The sequence below is a fragment of the Danio rerio genome, chromosome 9, assembly GCF_052040795.2.
Source record: "Danio rerio strain M-AB ecotype USA chromosome 9, GRCz13ab, whole genome shotgun sequence".
Classification (NCBI taxonomy): Eukaryota; Metazoa; Chordata; class Actinopteri; order Cypriniformes; family Danionidae; genus Danio; species Danio rerio.
Genome location: NC_141029.1, coordinates 30,105,612 through 30,124,574, shown reverse-complemented (window position 1 = coordinate 30,124,574; position 18,963 = coordinate 30,105,612). Strand labels below are relative to the sequence as shown.

Here is an 18,963-nt window from a genome sequence, read left to right as displayed (position 1 = left end):
TATTCGGAGATTTTCGACTGATACTTTCTAGTGATATGCTGTCAGTCACGTGTCATAGATCCGGCTTTATTGATTACTTGAGTGCTAAAGCTTTAAGTCCTCTGAGGCACTGCGTGTAAATGCATGGAGTCCCGTTATATGACTGGCACAGATAGCTACATACCTCTTGAGTTTGGAGCAGTGAGACAGTACAGCAGTAGATGCTGACTGTGTGTGTCTATTTCAGCTCTTCATGCACCCACTTTTAGCTTGAGTTCATTCATTCATTGGATCCATTGGGTGACTTCTGATGACAGAAGCAGCCCAGGTGTGAGCTTCAAAAGGTGTTTGTCATAGACTAACACACCTGAGCAGGTCGAGCTTGTGATTGTAGGTGTGAGTCATCATGGGCAATACAGTGTCCTGCTGCGTGTCCCCCAGTGGGAGCCCCAAACTACCCCGGCAGGTGGAGCGTCTGGAGGACTACCAGAACAACACAGACATCAGCGATGACACTGGTCCATACCTGCAGCACATCAGTGACCGGGAGGTGCCGGATGGTGAGTTCTGTGCTCTAAAACATGGTTGAACTGCAAGAGGATCAAACTTTTGACCAAGCACAACTGGGCCAACTCATTGAGGTCTGCATATTTGATTGGTTGTTACCAACAGGTGTTGGAAATTAAAGGGGTAGTTCACCCACAAATGAAAATGTCATCGTTTACTCATTCTCCCCTTCTTCCAAACCTGGTTGAGTTTTTAAATCTGTTAAACACTGAAGATTAAATTTTGAAGAAAGCTGGAATCTTTTAACCATTAACTTTTATAATACTTGTTTAGTCACAGGTTTTCAGCTTCAAAGTGTCATCTTTTGTGTTTGACAGAATAATTAAACTCACAAAAGTGTGGATAGAGGTAAAGTTGGTTTTATATTCGCACATTCATCCATTTAGCAGTCTCTATTGTTTAACATGTTGAATATTAAATCGGAATTAGCATGCAAGTATCACTTCTAAGCAACTTTAACACTATATAATTCACTGTGAACAATGCTGTACTTTGATAGTCATTGGCTGCTAATAGGATTTCCCTATTTAGAATTTGAAAATAATACTTTTCTGAAATTAAATTATTAAGGAAAATGTCTGAATATCCAAATATAAAACCAACTTTACCTCTATAAGGTTTGGAACCAATTGAGCAAGAGTGAGTAAATGTTTATTTTTGGGTGAACTATCCCTTTAACTTTGAGGTAAGGTGTATCTTCACCAGCAAAACTTATCACCTTTGATCCAGATTAGTGTTTTTCACATTTAAATGTCTTCCCTTTTTTATAATTCGTTACTTAGGAGAGATTTCAAGGTCTTGATGTGTCCAAAAAAGATGACATCCAAAATGTGCAGATTTGGTAAACACGGCCTAAATGTTAAAGGCATGAACTAAGTGAGAATTCACCAGCTCTCATCACAGAAGCACTATATTCTATTCTGTTTGCATATTTGTGTGCCACAGTGTCTTTAAGAACTGAGCTGCTGTGATCTGATGCCTTGACCTCCTCGTCTCATGGGTCAGGTTTCTCCTAAGAGCTAAACACTAAGTGCTTTTGGTTTGCTCTGAAAATGGACAGCCTAAGACATTTTCAGTCCATAGAACAGTTGCAGATTAAGGGTGTGTTCACACTGGTTTGGATAAAATGAACTTTGGTGCGATTGCTCTGTTGATGTGGATCAGTATAGTATGTGTGAAAGTTCTGATCTGAACCTTGATGCACACTAGACAAGCAAACAGCTTTCAAACTAGCTCTGGTGCATTTTGAAAGAAATATGAGCAAAAACAGTTTAACTAATCAAAAAATAGACATAATGCCACTACAGATATGAAAAGGACCGAACTCTCAATCTTAAGCAAACCTGTTTCTTTAAATGCTGCGTTTCCTATTACAGCTCAGGACTGGCTCCAGAAATCTCTGGTAAAGTTGTTTATTATGTGTCTGAGGAATTCCTAGTACTTTTTGACTCATTTACATATTTTATTAGATTTTTACAAGTTAAAAAAACAAAATGTTAGTGCTTTCAACCAAGCACAAATCATTGTTTTGGATGTTTAGTTGGTTCTGACTTAAAATCTATGTCATAAAAGCTACATTTGTTAAATTTAAGCCCAAATAATCTTTGGGTTTGCTGAAAATGTCAATGGATTGTATTTTATTTTCTCTTTTTTGCCAAACCAAAGGAAACATTTAGCTAAACGAGTGTGAATATGCTTAAATATTATCTACATTTAATGTTATTATTAACAGAAAATAGGTTTATTAAATCTATAAAAGGATATCTGATAATATTTGTGTGTATTTGTGTGTGTGTGTGTGTGTGTGTGTGTGTGTGTGTGTGTGTGTGTGTGTGTGTGTGTGTGTGTGTGTGTGTGTGTGTGTGTGTGTGTGTGTGTGTGTGTGTGTGTGTGTGTGAAAAGCCTCCTGGTGCTGTTTGCAGTCTTTACTGCTGTTTATTTAGCCTGAGCTATTTTACACTCAGCAGAAACGTATATAGTCACACACACACAGATAACTTTATGTCCATTGCTGTATTTAGAGCAGCATGTCTTCATCTTTGGTTCAAAGCACATATGACAGAGGTGTAAACTCTTCTGCTTTAGCTGCAGTTAATCCTTTATGATTGCATGGGGCATTCCAGGTCATGGTTCATTTGCGATTCTGCTGGAGATGCGAATAAAAGCAATACTAAGTTTAACTGGCAGTGACAATCAGAAATGTTTAGTATTCCTGGCATCCCAGTGATGTAGATCTGTGGGACAGCTGCATTCTCTCCTTATCTCACTCCCTTCCTTTGGGAATCTCAGTGAGGCACGTTTTGTAACCTTTGAGGCTTAGAGGTTAAGTTTGGATAAACTTAGTTTTCCTGTACTGTACTGTTTCTCCATTTTCACTTATGAAATTCCTTCTCTCTGGTCTTGCTAGTGTTTATCCACTGGAATGTCCTACAAACACCTTAATAATCAACAAAGCATCATTTCAGTGTTTTTTGTGTACTGATAGCACTAAAATTAAAGTTGTGAGTATGCTTTTTATAATTAACACAATAACTGTCTGTGAGGTCACTGCCTGTGGGGTAACACATACACATTGGGAATTACACTACACTACAGCTGTGTTTGTGCCCTCAGTGAGGATGACTGCCCTCCCACAGGGGTTATTTTTGACTTTGGTAGTGGAGGAATGGTGTCAGTTGAGTACATGAACTGTTGAGTCCTGTGGAATGAATGAATCTCAGAATCTCAATCTCACATACAGTAGGCAATCATTCAATACAGATTTCATTCTTGGTGTGCTTTTTATTATTATTTTAATAATTAATAATGATTTATTAATAACTAAATTTCTCTTAATTTCTCTGAAAATCTATGTGCATTAAATATATCTGAAAAAAAATCAGTTTACATACAGTTGAAGTCAGAATTATTAGCCCCCTGAATTATCAGCCCCCCTGTTTATTTTTGTTCCCCAATTTATGTTTAACGGAGAGAGGATTTTTTAGCACATTTCTTAGCATAATAGTTTAATAACTCATCTCTAATAACTGATTTATTTTATCTTTGCCATGATGACAGTGAATAATATTTGACTATATTTTTTTCAAGAAAATTCTATACAGCTTAAAGTGACTTTTAAAGGCTTAACTAGGCTAATTTAGTTAACAAGGCAAGATAGTGTAATTAGGCAAGTTATTGTATAATAATGTTTTGTTGTGTAGACTATTTAAAAAAAATAGCTTAAAGGGGCTAATAATATTGAGCCTAAAATGTTTTTTTTTAAAAAACAAACAAAAAAAGACTTTCTCCAGAAGAAAAAATATTATCAGACAAACTGAAAAATTCCTTGCTCTGTAAAACATCATTTGGGAAATATTTTAAAAAGAAAAAAATTCAAAGGGGGTTTAATAATTCTGACTTCAGCTGTATTACATGTACATGCACAACTGTTTTATATGATTATAATAATAAGAAATGTTTCTTGAGCCCCAAATCTGTACTAATGATTTCTTAAGGATGTTATAACACTAAAAGCTAATGGCTGCTGATAATTCAGCTTTGGCATGACATGAATTATGACAAGTTACATTTTAACATATATACAAATTAATAAGATGTTTTTATAATAGTATTCTTTTTACATTTTTCAAAAAAAAAAATTATTTTGAATTATTTTAAATAAAATGAATATATATATATATATATATATATATATATATATATATATATATATATATATATATATATATATATATGCAGGTGTGATGAGTATTTTTTAAAAAACTGAAGAGTAATGGGATGGGAAAGAATAGTTTACCAAAAAATGCCAAAAATAATGTGCTCATCCTCATGCTATTTTAATAGACATTTTAGCTGAGCACAATTTAATTTTTGAAGACTATCACTCCAGTAATGAGTGAATGAGCACTAAATGTATACTTGTCAAGTTACAAAATTTCAAAAAAAGCAACATAAAAGTGGTCTTTATTGACTCTTTAAAGTCTTTCAAAGCCATGCAATTGCTGAAAGGCTTGATTTTTGAGGTCACAACACAAAAGAATGATGCTTGATTAAAATCATCATTTTGAGCTACATCTGTTCAGTAAATTGTTTCTTTTATGTCTTTGTGATGCTTGAAAGCTCAACTACCCAGACATTGTAATGGTCTCTACATTTTGTTTTTCTTTAGAAGTCACACAGGTTTGTAGCAACAAAAGACTGAGTAAATAATGATTTTTTTAAAGATCTTTTAAAGCAATAATTCATAAGAGGTCAGTACATGGTTTTGACCACAGTTAAGGAGTGTTCTTATGCACTACGTGAGGTGGAGTTAAATCACAGTAACACAACTTTTGGTCTAGACTTTATATAAGTGCCACTTTGAAAGAATGCATTTGTGTTTGCCTTTAGTGTGACGTTAGCTTTGCTCTTACCACTGAGTTGGCGACTAAAGCTGCCTTGTCACCAGGTGTTCCTGCACCTTCTTATTGGTCAGCGTTCTCTCTCATCCATGTCCATCGATCTCCAAGGGCTAGGTTTCTGTGCCTCAGCCCAACTTAACCTTATTTATCATTTTTACTTTGCCATCCAATTTGGTTCGGAAAAAGGCTCCAATTATTTGTTTTAAAAATAGTCTGCCAGGTATTGGGGATTTATTTAATTAAAAAATCTATGTTTTTGGTAGATCCTGAATTTAGCTTTTGGAAATTACCTACACTACTATTTCTCAACTCCAGTCTTGTAGATCCACCTCACTTATTGAGTCATCGAAACACTACTTGATTCAACTGATCACCTTTCTAAATTGTGTTAAATTAGGAAGACATATAAGATGGCTTTCACACCAAGCATGTTTGCAGTGATAGTTCCTTGTGCCCTAGTAGCTCTGGTGTGGTTTCACACTCAAAGGATTTCATTGAACTAATTTTTTGGATGATTTGGTTGATATTATACACAGCACAGTGAACCAAACTTGCCTTTACTGTATGAAGGCTTAGTAATTCATTTACAGGGCATTATCTGCATGTGTTTTGTTGAACTAGAGATGCTGTATTTGGCTAAAACACATGGGCAGGTTACTTCCTAAACAATTGTGTACCAAGTACAAGGTTCTTTCACAATCATGCAATTTGAAACACAGTTCCAGTTCTTCTAAGCATCAACAGGTAATCTCCCTTAAGCTTTTAATTGACATATTTTTCATGCAGAATTTGGCCTTTTGACCTTTTGAACTAAATTTTCAAAGTGAAAACACCCTTAGACACTAAGTGATGGGTCCTGAGGACTGGGATTGAGAAACCTCTATCTCTTAAACAGCATTTTAAAATCAAAATGTTAGTTACTTGCTAAAAACTTTCATAAATATCTTTTTTTTTTTGTTAAACTATCTACCTTGCTTGACAACATTCTCTTCAAACTGTTCCTTATAGTTACTGACTTGCACGAGCAGTTACAAGTAACTTTAGTTTACTCTAATATCCATTGGCAGGCCAGTGCCTGATTCACATGGGACTTCAGCGTCAACACTTGATAGACGGCATGTCTGAAGTTGAGGCTGACACCAATGAAGTCCACAATCGTCTAAACTGGGATATTTGCATAAAGCGATCTGATTGGCTGACGCTTTCTTGGCGCTTAAAAAATCAGAAATTCCCAACTTCTGTAGTGAGCAATGTCACTGAAGTAGCACTGATGGACCCACAGTTCAGTTCGGCAACACTTGAAGTCACCCATTCAAAGTGTATGGAAAGTGTTGATGCTGACGCCCCACATAAATGGGGAGTTAGTGACCCCAAGTAATATGTTTTGGGTTGTGGACTAAAAGTCAAGTACTCAGAAGTCCCTTCTGTCCTGCACCTATGCTCCACTTCCTGTCAGTTCTGTGGCTCTCATCACATAGTTGCAGCTGTCCAAACGTCTCCTTGGATTGTGTTTACTGTACAACTTAGCAGCATTGGCAAAAGTCTGTTGACCCGTCTCCATTGAGTTCCATAAGAATGCATCTTCATTGGATACTGAAGACACCTTTTCATAAAGTGGCCAGGGCAGAATCCTCAATTCTAATGTTCTGAACTGCACTCTGGCTTGAATGTATTTTCAAGTCAATGACTTTCACATTTTTCAAAACCAAACATAAAAACGATCTTTATTATGATGTATTATGTGTGCTCATCCTGTTATATGTCTGGCTGTAGAGAGGTCGGTTTTAATCCATTGGCACAGTTCCTGTGGCACATAGTAATGTGGGCAGAGCTCGGGGTGTGAGCTTGCGTTGTTCTGTTGCAGTGCCTGTACAAAAGGCTCATTGTGCCCACCAATCCTCTTGCTCTCGTGGCCAGAGCGGGTAGCAGCAGCCCCCTGCCAATCAGCACAAGCAGCTTGAGTATGAAGACAACCCACTTTCTTACCATTTAAGGGGTTGTTTCAGCTTGATTATTTTATTTATATTTTTATTTTTTGCTTTTTTTTGATTGATCAAAGTTTTGTTCTTAGATTTGCCTGTTATGAACATTTTGTTGTTGAAAGAAATTAATATCGCAGTTATGCATTAAACTTAAAATGAAGATGTTAATAAAGTTGGAATGATTTTATCAACAAATCAGTACAATCAAATTTTTGAAGGGTCACAATGAAGACTGCAATAATGATAAAGGACATTTAAATCCCCATCAGAATACATTTTCATATATATTAATCAGATAATAGTTTTTCAAATTGTGATACTTAACAATAATTACTGATTATTATATTAAACTTTACTACTTTCCATAATATTTAACAGATAACTGCTTGATTAAAGCTTTGTTAATGCTAAGAATGACAACTATTAAGATAACTTGCACAATAATGATGTTGTCCTGTTTAATTACAGTGCATGCAATAGTTCTGTCGTCTGCTGCTACTAACGCTCAATCTCTTTTAAACGGGATGGATTCTGATTGGCCTTGAATGTTTTTATGCTTCATCAGTTTCAAATTGTTTTATCTAAAAGTGATTCCAACAATATATTGTTGTATTGTTAGTATTTTGGATGCATATATTTCTCTAATATTTTATTGTGTTTATATGTTGTTAGTTGATTGCTTGATTATCTGTCTTCTAGATTTGGCTTTAGAATGCAACCCTTCAGATCATGCCCGCGCCAGCACCATCTTCCTTAGCAAGTCACAGACAGATGGTGAGTGTTACCTATAATTGTCTATTGAGTTAATCATTTCATTTTACTTCCTAGATTGCAGCTGCATATTAACTAGTGTCCTGACCAATACTGTAAATGGATGGAAAGTCACGTTTTTTTAAATAGCCACTGGTGCAGCTTGTCAATATTTGATCAACAAATGTTTAACAATAAAAACCATACCGTTTATCTTTTTCAGTACGGGATAGGAGGAAAAGCAATCACATAAACCATGTAAGTGAACATGTTATGGAGTTTGTTTTGTGGTTGTGCTTGGTTTCAAATTCTTAAACATACACTGTAAAACCCAACAGTCAACTTTATCAAATGAAATGAGTGTATTTAACTCAAAATTGACTGAAAGTTAATTCTACTCATTTGAAGAGTTTTGAACTCAGTGGTGAAGGTAATAAGTTAATTAAATACCTCATTACTTCAACTTAAATGGATTAAGTTCACAGTACTCAGATTAGTTTTTTAACTTAAATGGTTTGTAGCAATCGGTTTCCTCAAAAGGTTTGAGTTCTCTTCATTTATTGGGTTTTACTGTGCTCAAATTGCTTCGTTTACTCAATTTGATTACGCTTATTGTGCACAATAGGATTAGTTTTTGAACTTAAACAGTTTGAGTTACCTTACCTTTTTTGGTTTTACAGTGTATTAATAGGGCTGTCTCAATAATCAATATATCGCCTTGACGTCCAAAACATAGACAAGACATCAATAGAATTTGGTGACTCAATATATATATATACCAAGATTTTAGCTGAATTTGCAGCCTCTGTCATCTCACCTCATGATTCTCATCTACTTTTTATTGGGGCTGTTAGTGAGCTCAGGTAACTCATTTACAAAATAAGGTTAGTGACCACATTTTGCTGAAAACTACTGATGGTTTGAAAGAAGTTCTCCAAATGAGCTCTGCTTTAAAGCTGCAAAACCGGACACTTTTCAAAAAAAGTTAAGGTAAATTTACAAGGATATTTACATTCTATTTCACTGGCATCAAAGCTTATATTTGGACATTTATTTTTTTAACATCTTGAAATCTAGATAACCTTAATGTCCCATGAAGTGCTTTGAAATGTGCATTTTTTATTCAAAACTTGACAAGATCTCAACTGAAACATAAAGATAGAGATATATAGTAGCCGCTCCTCTTTATTAAAAAAACAATAATAAAATAGCATTTCGTTTTATTCCAGCTCAGATTCTAGAGAGCATTTGATTGGTCCGAAATTTGATGAGGATCTGAAATATGAGGTGATGTCAAAACAATCAATTATCCATTTAGGTGGAAGTGACAGACTGCAAGCTTTGGATGTTTATATCAGGTTTATATCTTCTAAATGCTAATTTCGTCACTGTTTTGGAGCACACTAGCTTATATATATTCTTAAAGGTTGCATACGGATACTGACATCTTAAAAAAATCATTATGAGACCTTCAAAAATGTAAAGTTCTTGTCCCTTGAATGTGTGTAGGACTATCTGTATCATTATGCTCTTAATCATTATACAATCAGTGGCATAACATTTTCTTAAAATGACAATAATATCACTTTTGTGGTATTTTCTTTGACAATATGTCACAAAACAATAATGATTTATCATTTCAGGACTACATATTAAATGCTTTTCTTTTCTTTTAATAGGTCTCACCTGGTCTGCTTTCGAAGAAGTATAGCTCCTGTTCTACGATATTCATCGATGACAGTACTGTTAGCCAACCCAACCTGAAAAGCACAATCAAATGGTCAGTGATGGGTCACTCTTTTACTGTGCTATACTATAGTAATATATACACATTAATGAGTTACACAATTTAATGAGTCAAAATAATGAGCAAGCAAGTCTTTCGGTAGTGCGTTTAATTTTGTATTGTTTTGCATGCTGACCACCTTTCTGTTTCTGTTTCCAGTGTCACATTAGCAATATATTATCACATTAAAAACAGGTATGTTTTGTGATGTCTTTGGCCTATGTGCAAATATTCTAACTAGTTCATTTCAATGAGGTTTTTCATGGGTGAGTTAATTGATGTTGTTAATTGATTTCAGGGACTCTGATAGATCATTAGACATCTTCGATGAAAAAATGCACCCCTTATCGGTAAGTTAACTGTTTATTAGTTTTGTTTCAGCAATGTCAGCAGCTTTTTAATAGTCTCTTATTTGGTTTTGTTCAGGCAGACTGCAGTATCTATTTTTGTGTCCATCAAATTCGTTTAGCTGTTTAGTCTGAGCTTCAAAAATGTTATGCAATCCAATTTGTACATTTTATCGGATTCATATGTGGTTTAAAATGGATTTTTGTAAATGCATTTCTGAACAGTCAGTTGTTTGGGAAGTGATGTAACATCATGCATACACATTTATGACAATTTATTTAGGAGTTGTTTTGTGCTCTAAAAAAATTCAAATTAATGATTTAATTAAGTTGTGATATTAGTATTTGGCTTATTTCAAAGATAAAGGGTTCAACTTTAATATAGGCTTGTTCTTGTTTGTTTTCCCCCTAATATCTGACACTCTACTTGTTCCAAACCTCTGAGCTTTTTGAGTTTACTTGAAAAGAAGATATTTTGAAGAATGTGTGAAACTTGTAGCCACTGATCTTCATATTTTTCTACAACGGAAGACATTGGCTAGCACTTACCAACTTTAAACAAAATATCTTTATAAAAATATTGGATTCAGAAGAATGAACTTATAAAGGCTTGAAATCGTTTTCAGGGTGGATAAATGATGAAAACATTTTTGTTTTTGGCTGAACTATACCTTCCTTTTAAAATTGGCAACTAGTTAGTTAGTTTGATTTTGTAAATCATGTTTTCACTACCTAAATATTTAAATTCCTCTGTTTATCGTGCTTGTAATTCCCATTGATTACCTTGTGTACATTACTGGATTAAGCAATAAAGTGGCAAACTGACTACTAAATGTAGATGTAATGTTTATGTTTTCACCGATGCTTTAGTCTGAAGTAACTAATGAATATAGTGTGCACTTTTTGCAAAGCTGCCTTGAAACAATAATTATTGTGAAAAGCGCTATAGAAATAAACTGAAATTGAATTGAATATAGCACTTGTAATTAAATGAAGTAAATGAGTAAAAGTAAATGAGCTGTAAAATGCATTTGGAAATTGTGAACATGTATATAATGTTACCTTTGGCAGAGGGAGCAGGTTCCTGACGATTACTCCCGCACAGACCCTGAACACAAACTCATCTATCGATTCGTCCGGACTCTGTTTAGTGCAGCGCAGCTCACGGCGGAGTGTGCAATCGTTACACTGGTAAGACAACAGCTCTGCTCCACTCTCAGCTTACTCTGGAATAAATACAACTTTATAGTTTAACATCCAGTTGGATTGTTTTTTGTTTTGTTTAAAAGAAGGCACATTTGCCTGATGTCCACTAGAGGGCAGTAGAGCACCATAAACTAAATCAGCATGGGTGGATGTGTTAGGATGTATTGGAACAAAGTCAATTTTAACTTCTTTCATTCATGTTAAAATCATGTTAAAGTTAATCTCTTCTGCTTAATTACAATTATGTAATGTAATTAAACATTTTATGATAAGGTTCGGTTGTTTTCACTAGATAATGTATTAGGTGTCATGAACAAAAAACAAGATCATTTGTTAATCTGAGCAATGTTTAATTAATTTTTATTGTTTACATTTGCTACTGTTCATTTTTATACCTTTATAATATGAAAACAAATGTTTTTTTATTCAGTAAAAAGCAGTACACTACACTGGCTTATTGTGGTAATGTTACTATAGGGCTTCAGCTGTTAATATACTTAATAAGCATATAATAAGCATAATTAAACATTGTTAACTTGAACTAACATTGATCACTTGTACCACACTCACTAATCTAAATGTTAATTTCTATATTTGTGTTTAATAATTCCTTGTTACAGGGTGTCCACAAGGTCTTCAAATTTTAAAACGTCTTAAATTTAAAAAAACTAAATTTTAGAACTTAAAAAGTCTTAAATTCACTGACATATTGGGTTGTATGCCTTGAATAGTTTTTAAACAGGTCTTAATATTTTTATATCCAGGTAAAGCTACCCTATCAGGCTGACATCCAATCACCAATAATCCATCCTAAAACTTTTTTTATATATCTAAGTGTCTCTATTGCAAAGAGAGACAATTCACAACAGCTGTTAGACATTTCTACAGCAAATTCTCCAATTTAAATCCCCTAATCAGGGAAAAAAACTAAAGCAACACATCTTCCAATTATACAAAAACTATTTACAGAAGTAACCGGCCCATTAGAAAAAGTCCTTAATGTTTAGCCCTGTATGTCTATAACTTAATTCATAATGGTCTCAAAAAGTCTTAAATTTGACTTGAAAGACCGGCAGAAACCCTGTTGTTAAAATCAAAAAGTTGTTTTTGTTAGCCTTGATGCTAACATTGTCTAACCCTGCCAGTGTTTTTTTTGACTGAGTTTAACAAGGTTTAATATATGCTGTAAAAATGATTTGCTAACAGTTCATGATTAAACTATAGGGGAATTGCCAACCTACGTCACACATAACGAGTTCAACCGCGCATACCGGTTGCAAAAAAGACCGGTTGCAATAACAAACATGTGTTGTGCGATAGGATGCCAAAATCAAAAGTCCAAAAATAGAAAACTAAAATTTTACCGTACACCACACTGCTTTTAATGCCAACCGCAGACGTCTTTGGTTAATAGCTATCATAAGAGCTGAATGGAATGAGGACTTAACCCTAGCAAGTACATATTCAGTTGATGAAAAGGTACAATAAAGTCATTTATAACAATAAAAAAGGTATGTTTGACACTTCAACATAACTATCCCTGTTTTTATATATATATTTATTTGTAACCAAGTAAATCTAATTTGTAAAAATCTGAACGTTTAGTTTTTTATCTTTTTATTTATTTACTTAATATTTGGCACACAGAAAATGCCATGTTAGCATAAATTAGCAAATCAGCTAATGCTAACGAGTTGAATGTTGTTGTACGGGTAACCAGTATTTTAATTAGCACACATTAATATGTACACTTTATCATAGTTTGCCTTGTTAAAAAGGGTCTTCTGACAGCATGTGTCCCTGTCTTTGCTGCAGGTATATCTGGAGAGGCTGTTGACGTACGCCGAGCTGGACATTTGCCCATCTAACTGGAAGAGGATTGTTCTGGGAGCCATCCTGCTGGCCTCTAAAGTCTGGGACGATCAGGCCGTGTGGAACGTCGACTACTGTCAGATCCTCAAAGACATCACTGTGGAGGACATGTGAGTGAGATCATGACTTCACTGTCTGTTCTGCTCAAAAAACAAACTGCTCATTTTGTAGGAACAAAATGTTTTGATGATAAGCACATCAGCCATCCAAGATCCAATCCTCTGCACTCCTCGACTAGTGCTGTCAGTCAATAGCGGTGTTTCCATCCAACTATTTGTATGCACATTTTGGAATATCTCATAAAACAAACTGCTTAAATGAAAACGGCAAGTAGTTTTTCCCAGTACTGAGTTGCAGCTGTAAGGGTATCTGCTGTGTATAAACATATGCTGAATAAGTTGCCGGTTCATTTTACTGTGGTGAGCCCTGATGAATAAAGGGACTAAGCCGAAGGAGAATGAATGAATGAAATAGCAAGATGCTGATGCTCTCTATGCAAGTTTCAGGTTTTATCAGTTCAATATCAAGTGCAAAATGCAGTAGAACTTAATACTTGAGAACAGTTTGTGTCTCTTTCTCAGTACACAAACACTAGTTTAGAAAGGCTAAATATGTCAAAGAATGTAAAAAAACAAATAGCAGTCTTTAAATAAAGCTATTTCAAATAGATGGTAACCCCTAGAATTGCAAAATAAACCAGCTTAGAAAGAAACTCTCGTAAGTGACAGCAACCTATAATAAATGAAATTCAGTAATTTACGTTTAATTAAGCAGCCTAATTAAATAAATAAAGTTGTCTTTTAACATTAATCAACAATAGCAATGGCAAGTTCGGATCGTTTTACTGACTCAGACTTTTGAGTCTTGTTCAGTGAGATGAACGAATCTTTTCGACTCATTTCGTTCAATTTGCCAAAATATTTATAAAATGTTACGAGTTGCTTTCAAAATAATCTACAACTACGCCAAATGTTGATCACACTACAAACAAGTCATGAAGAATGCTATAAGAAAGAAAAAAAATATATAGTTCACTTGGTCTTTCGTCTATGATGATGTCAGCGCACTTCTTCTGACAAGTCTTCACATTTGAGTGGTTTGTTCACGTCACACAGAAAATTGCATATAAGCCTAACCAAAGCACACAGTCCGAACTGAAAGGAGCCAAAATTAATTCACCTTTCGATCAAATCTTTTTCCGGCACTGGCTGCATATGATTGGCTTCTGTGTTTTACATGATGATTGAATGACTCAAACCCGATTGAATACTCGACTGAATGAATCCCTCCCTGAGTGGACTCATCATTCTCGAGTCATACAAAAGATTAGTCAAAAATGAACGAATCGTTCAAAAATGACCCATCACTAAAACAACACAAGACAAAGTCATCATTAGACCCACCTGCTTTTTAACAGCATGTTTGTATTTATTTGTATTATTTGTGGCAACTTGATTATGTACTACTAGCTTTTCACTGATAGGTTAGTAGTTTCTTCTAAAAAATTGGGGAATTACTAAGATGTTACGATGTTATGTGGAACACAACCAATAAATAAATATATTTCATTCATTCATTTTCTTGTCGGCTTAGTCCCTTTATAAATCCGGGGTCTCCACGGTGGAATGAACCGCCAACTTATCCAGCAAGTTTTTACTTAGCGGATGCCTTTCCAGCCGCAACCCATCTCTGGGAAACATCCACACACACACACACACTCATACACTACGAACAATTTAGCCTACCCAATTCACCTGTACCGCATGTCTTTGGACTGTGGGGGAAACTGGAGCACCCGGAGAAAACCCACGCGAACGCAGAGAGAACGTGAGCTGAGGCTCGAACCAGTGACCTTCTTGCTGTGAGGCGACAGCACTACCTACTGTGCCACTGCGTCGCCCAATAAATATATTTATTTATTTATTTATTTGTAGTCCAGTGAAAGTTTTGTCAGGGCAAAGTATAAATTCAAACAACTGGCCTGACTGGAGCAGTGGTAAAATCCCTGAAAATGTGCTATTCAACAAGTTTTAACTCGGTCAAATAAAGAAATTAAAGGTATAGTTCCTCCAAAAATGAATATTTCCTCATCATTTACTCACCTTCAAGTGGTTCAAGGCTTGTATGAGTTTCTTTCTTCTGTTGAATATAAGGCAAGATGTTGGAAGTCATTTTTGAAAGCAGCAGCCATTGATATCTATAGTAGGGTAAAAACACTATGCCAGTCAGTCAGTGGCTGCTCTTTTTCTAACATTCATCAAAATATCTTTTATCTTCAGCAGAAGAAAGAAACTGTAAACAGATTTGGAGCAATTAGAGTGTGAACAAAACATGAGAGGACTTTCATTTTTGGGTGAACTTTCCCTTTAAGACATGCATGAAATTGTCGATTTTAATTCTGCGCCAATACTTTACTGTAGTATTAAAAATGATGTGGTGTATTAATAATATACCGTATTTTCCGCACTATAAGGCGCACCTAAAAGCCTTAAATTTTGTCATAAAACGGCCGTGCGCCTAATAATCCGGTGCGCTTTATGTGTGCACGGAGCTCAAAAATCTGTAAAAAAGTTGTGTGATTTCGGAATGCGCTCCGCTTGATTGGCTGTCGGAGCATTTCCCGCCGACACAGACGTAAAACGCACACTCCGTATGCAGCATCAATAAATCAATCAAAACCACATATGTTTAATGATCTCCGAAAATGGCACCAGTGAAGAGACATGTTTACGAGGCACAATTCAAACTACAAGCTACTAGTTACGCGGTTGTAAATGGGAATAGAGCAGCTGCGAAATAATTCTACATAAATGAATCTATGGTTCGGAAGTGGAGGAAACAAGAAAATGAACTGCGCCAAGTTAAGAAGACGAAACAGAGTTTCCGCGGGAACAAAGCAAGGTGGCCACAGTTAGAAGACCAACTTGAATGAATTCGGAGCTTGCTGTCATTCCGGGAGGACTAACAAAAGAACTCCAACCGCTGGATATTGGTGTAGACGGCGTTTAAAGTGAAGTTGCGAGCTGCGTGGGACCAATGGATGACAGACGGCGAACACACTTTTACTAAGACTGGTAAGCATGCCGGGCGAGTTACGCCACCATATGTGAATGGATTGTGGATGCCTGGGCTAGGGTGTCTGCTTTAACTGTTGTCCGAGCTTTCGCAAAAGCCGGAACAGCCACCCGGCAATGAGACTGACTCCGACAATGATGAGAGAGAACCCGGCGTGTTTGATGACGAAACTGCCCAGCTGTTCAATTCAGACACAGAAGATGAGGACTTTGATGGATTTTTGGGAGAAGACTGATTGAAAAAAATAATAATGTGAGTGTATTGTTAAATAGTACAATAAAGTTCAACTAAACTATGTTAACTGTTTTGCTTCCATTACCTTTTTTGCAGACAGTGTATTTTAGCGTGCGCCTTATAATACGGTGCGCCTTATGTATGGGTCAAGTACAGAAATAGACCCCGTAATTGAAACTGCGTCTTATAATCCGGTGCGCTTTATAGTGCGGAAAATACGGTAGTTTCAGGGTGTCATATAAATGTTTGAAATTCCACTATTGTGACAATACAGCATACCCTACAAAATCCCATATCCTTAGAGCAATATTTTCAAAATAAAATGAAGTGACGCACTTCAATACCTGTTTTTGTTTGTTTGTTTGTTTGTTCTCATGTCTCAATATCCATATAAATGACACAGGCAGGGTTTGTGTGTGTCCGTGTATGTTAAAGGCCGTGTCCCTCGGCTCTATTTTCATCTTTTTCATTGAGGTAGTCTTTGTGCAGCTCTGGACCGGCGGGCTTCAAGTGCTCTCAGACTCTCTCTACAATGGGCCAGGCTCTCGCCCACTCCATTTGTTGCCCCTAGCGACCGAACTTCCCCCTCCCCTTCCCCCCACAACACCACCTATACCAACCTCCACCTAATGCCTGCTCTTCCCAAAACACTGTCAGGTCACTGTCTCTGGATCCACTCGCTGATAGGGGAAGCGGCTTTATTTATTACAATATTACAACACAGTAGCTGACTAGGCATGGGCTGGTATAAAATTCTGACGGTATGATAACTTTAGATTAAAAATATAATGGTTTCACAGTATTGTGATTATTGCTCTGGAATATGTTCTTTTTAAATGCTCAGGTTAAAAAGCTACTTTTTTCTCCTTTGAACATAATAGATCTTATTTTAAGAAACATTTTAAATATTTCGGAATGGTAGCTTTTGATGTAGAGGGTTCTTTTCAGCTAGGATACTGTTGTCCTAAAAAATAAATAAAATAGTTGTAAAAAAAAAAAACCACAGATAAAAAAAAAAAAAAAGTTAAACCATCCCTACGGTATATGTAATGATTTGGTGGTTTTAAAACAGACTTTTCCGAATCGTTGTAAACCTTGAAAACGGTTATCATCTCATGCCTGAAGCTGACGAGCGTGAACATCCTTTTTTTGATTAGATTGTGTTTGAAGAAATAAAAAATTATTATTTAAATTATTTATTCATATATATTATTTAGTTATTAAGGTTAAAAGTTTTCCCATGGTATGAATAAATTTGTGGGGAAAAAATTAAGTGAAAATTCTGTGTATTTTACATAATTTGTCGCAAGTTAAAATAATTTGTATAATTGTTGATATTTAAGACATTAATAGTTATATTAAAATGTTTGAAACTAATTCAGTTATTAATTTACAACATTACAGTTTTTATAAAAAGCTAAATTATTAAGTATTAGATTTACAGATATGTTTAAATCTTACTACAAACCTTTGAACATAAGTGTAAAAAAACAAAACTTCAAATGCTTTTCATAGTAATTTAAAATGTTGAAATTGTCTGCTAATGCTTTCTAAAGCTGTTGTGTCGACTTTTCAAATCTGTTTAGGTTCGATTTACACTAAAACTGTTGCCTTTAGACTTTCAAGTCAGAAAGGACGTATTCCTCCCTAACTTGTTATCTTGTTTTTCAGGAATGAGATGGAAAGACATTTTCTAGAGCTGCTGCAGTTTAACATTAACGTACCGGCCAGCGTCTACGCCAAGTATTACTTTGACCTGCGCTCTTTAGCAGACGACAACAACCTGAGCTTTCCTCTGGAGCCGTTGAGCAATGAACGAGCTCAGAAATTAGAGGTAAACACTTAAAACTTTTATTAATTTTTGTTTACTTTAACCCTTTAACTACTCCACCAAGAGAAAAAATTTAGATTGCATTCCTTAACTCCTGATGTCCTGTTTTAAGTAATGACTGTTGAAGTCAATTAAAGAATGACTGTTTTATATAATGGTTTACACACACAGCATTGTTGGTTTATAAAAAAAAAAAAAAATCAAACATAATCCTGCTGCACTTAATTTGGTTTCATTTAAAAAAATAAACCAAGAAAACATGTTTAATGAAAATCTGAATTACTTTATCCCATACTTCAAAAAAAGGTGATTTAGTATGCAAAAATGTTTTTTTATATGTACTAAGTCTGATACTTTTACCATAAACCGACAAATCAAATATTTGGTATGGTCAACCGTTTGGTAGATTGGGCAGTCAAAGAGTTAATCACTTTTATTAAAGGTCTAGTTCAAATACAAGCGTTCTCATTCAACTTGTTCTTCAATTCAAAGGCAATCTCGAGACTGTGTGAGGATAAGTACAAAGATCTGAGCAGAGTGGCCATGAGGAGATCATTCAGCGCAGACAACCTAGTGGGCATCCGCCGATCCAATGCCGTTCTTTCATAAAAGCTTTTTCTCGGAACATTCGCCACTCCCAAGACGGAGCTCAACGGACAAAACTTGTTCTCTCTCCCCACCCCTCTGCCTTTGGCTGCAACGATACGCCAGTCGAGATATCCCACACCTTTCCCAACCGATGCAGAACAACATAGAGACGACAACAAACTGAAACGGTTACTTTTGTTTGTTTTTTGCTTACTATGTAGGCTAATAGCTGTGAACTGTCAGTTTTTAATTGAAATCATTTGCAGATGGAGTATTTTAAATAAACACTAATCATGTAACACGTCTGATGTTATGTTTGAGGAATGTTTTACAAGGTAAATGTTTT

At 35.4% G+C, this 18,963-nt stretch overlaps 1 protein-coding gene across 1 annotated transcript; it reads left to right on the top strand.

Moving 5' to 3' along the window:
- The first annotated feature begins 286 nt into the window (after positions 1-286).
- ccnyl1 (cyclin Y-like 1) lies at positions 287-18,918 on the top strand. The gene is given in 10 exon segments (NM_001076720.1): positions 287-539; positions 7,628-7,702; positions 7,902-7,936; positions 9,358-9,458; positions 9,624-9,659; positions 9,763-9,814; positions 10,883-11,002; positions 12,833-12,999; positions 17,870-18,032; positions 18,522-18,918. Coding segments are annotated over 10 exon segments (1,020 nt in total). The 5' UTR covers positions 287-385; the 3' UTR covers positions 18,639-18,918.
- The last annotated feature ends 45 nt before the right edge of the window (positions 18,919-18,963 follow it).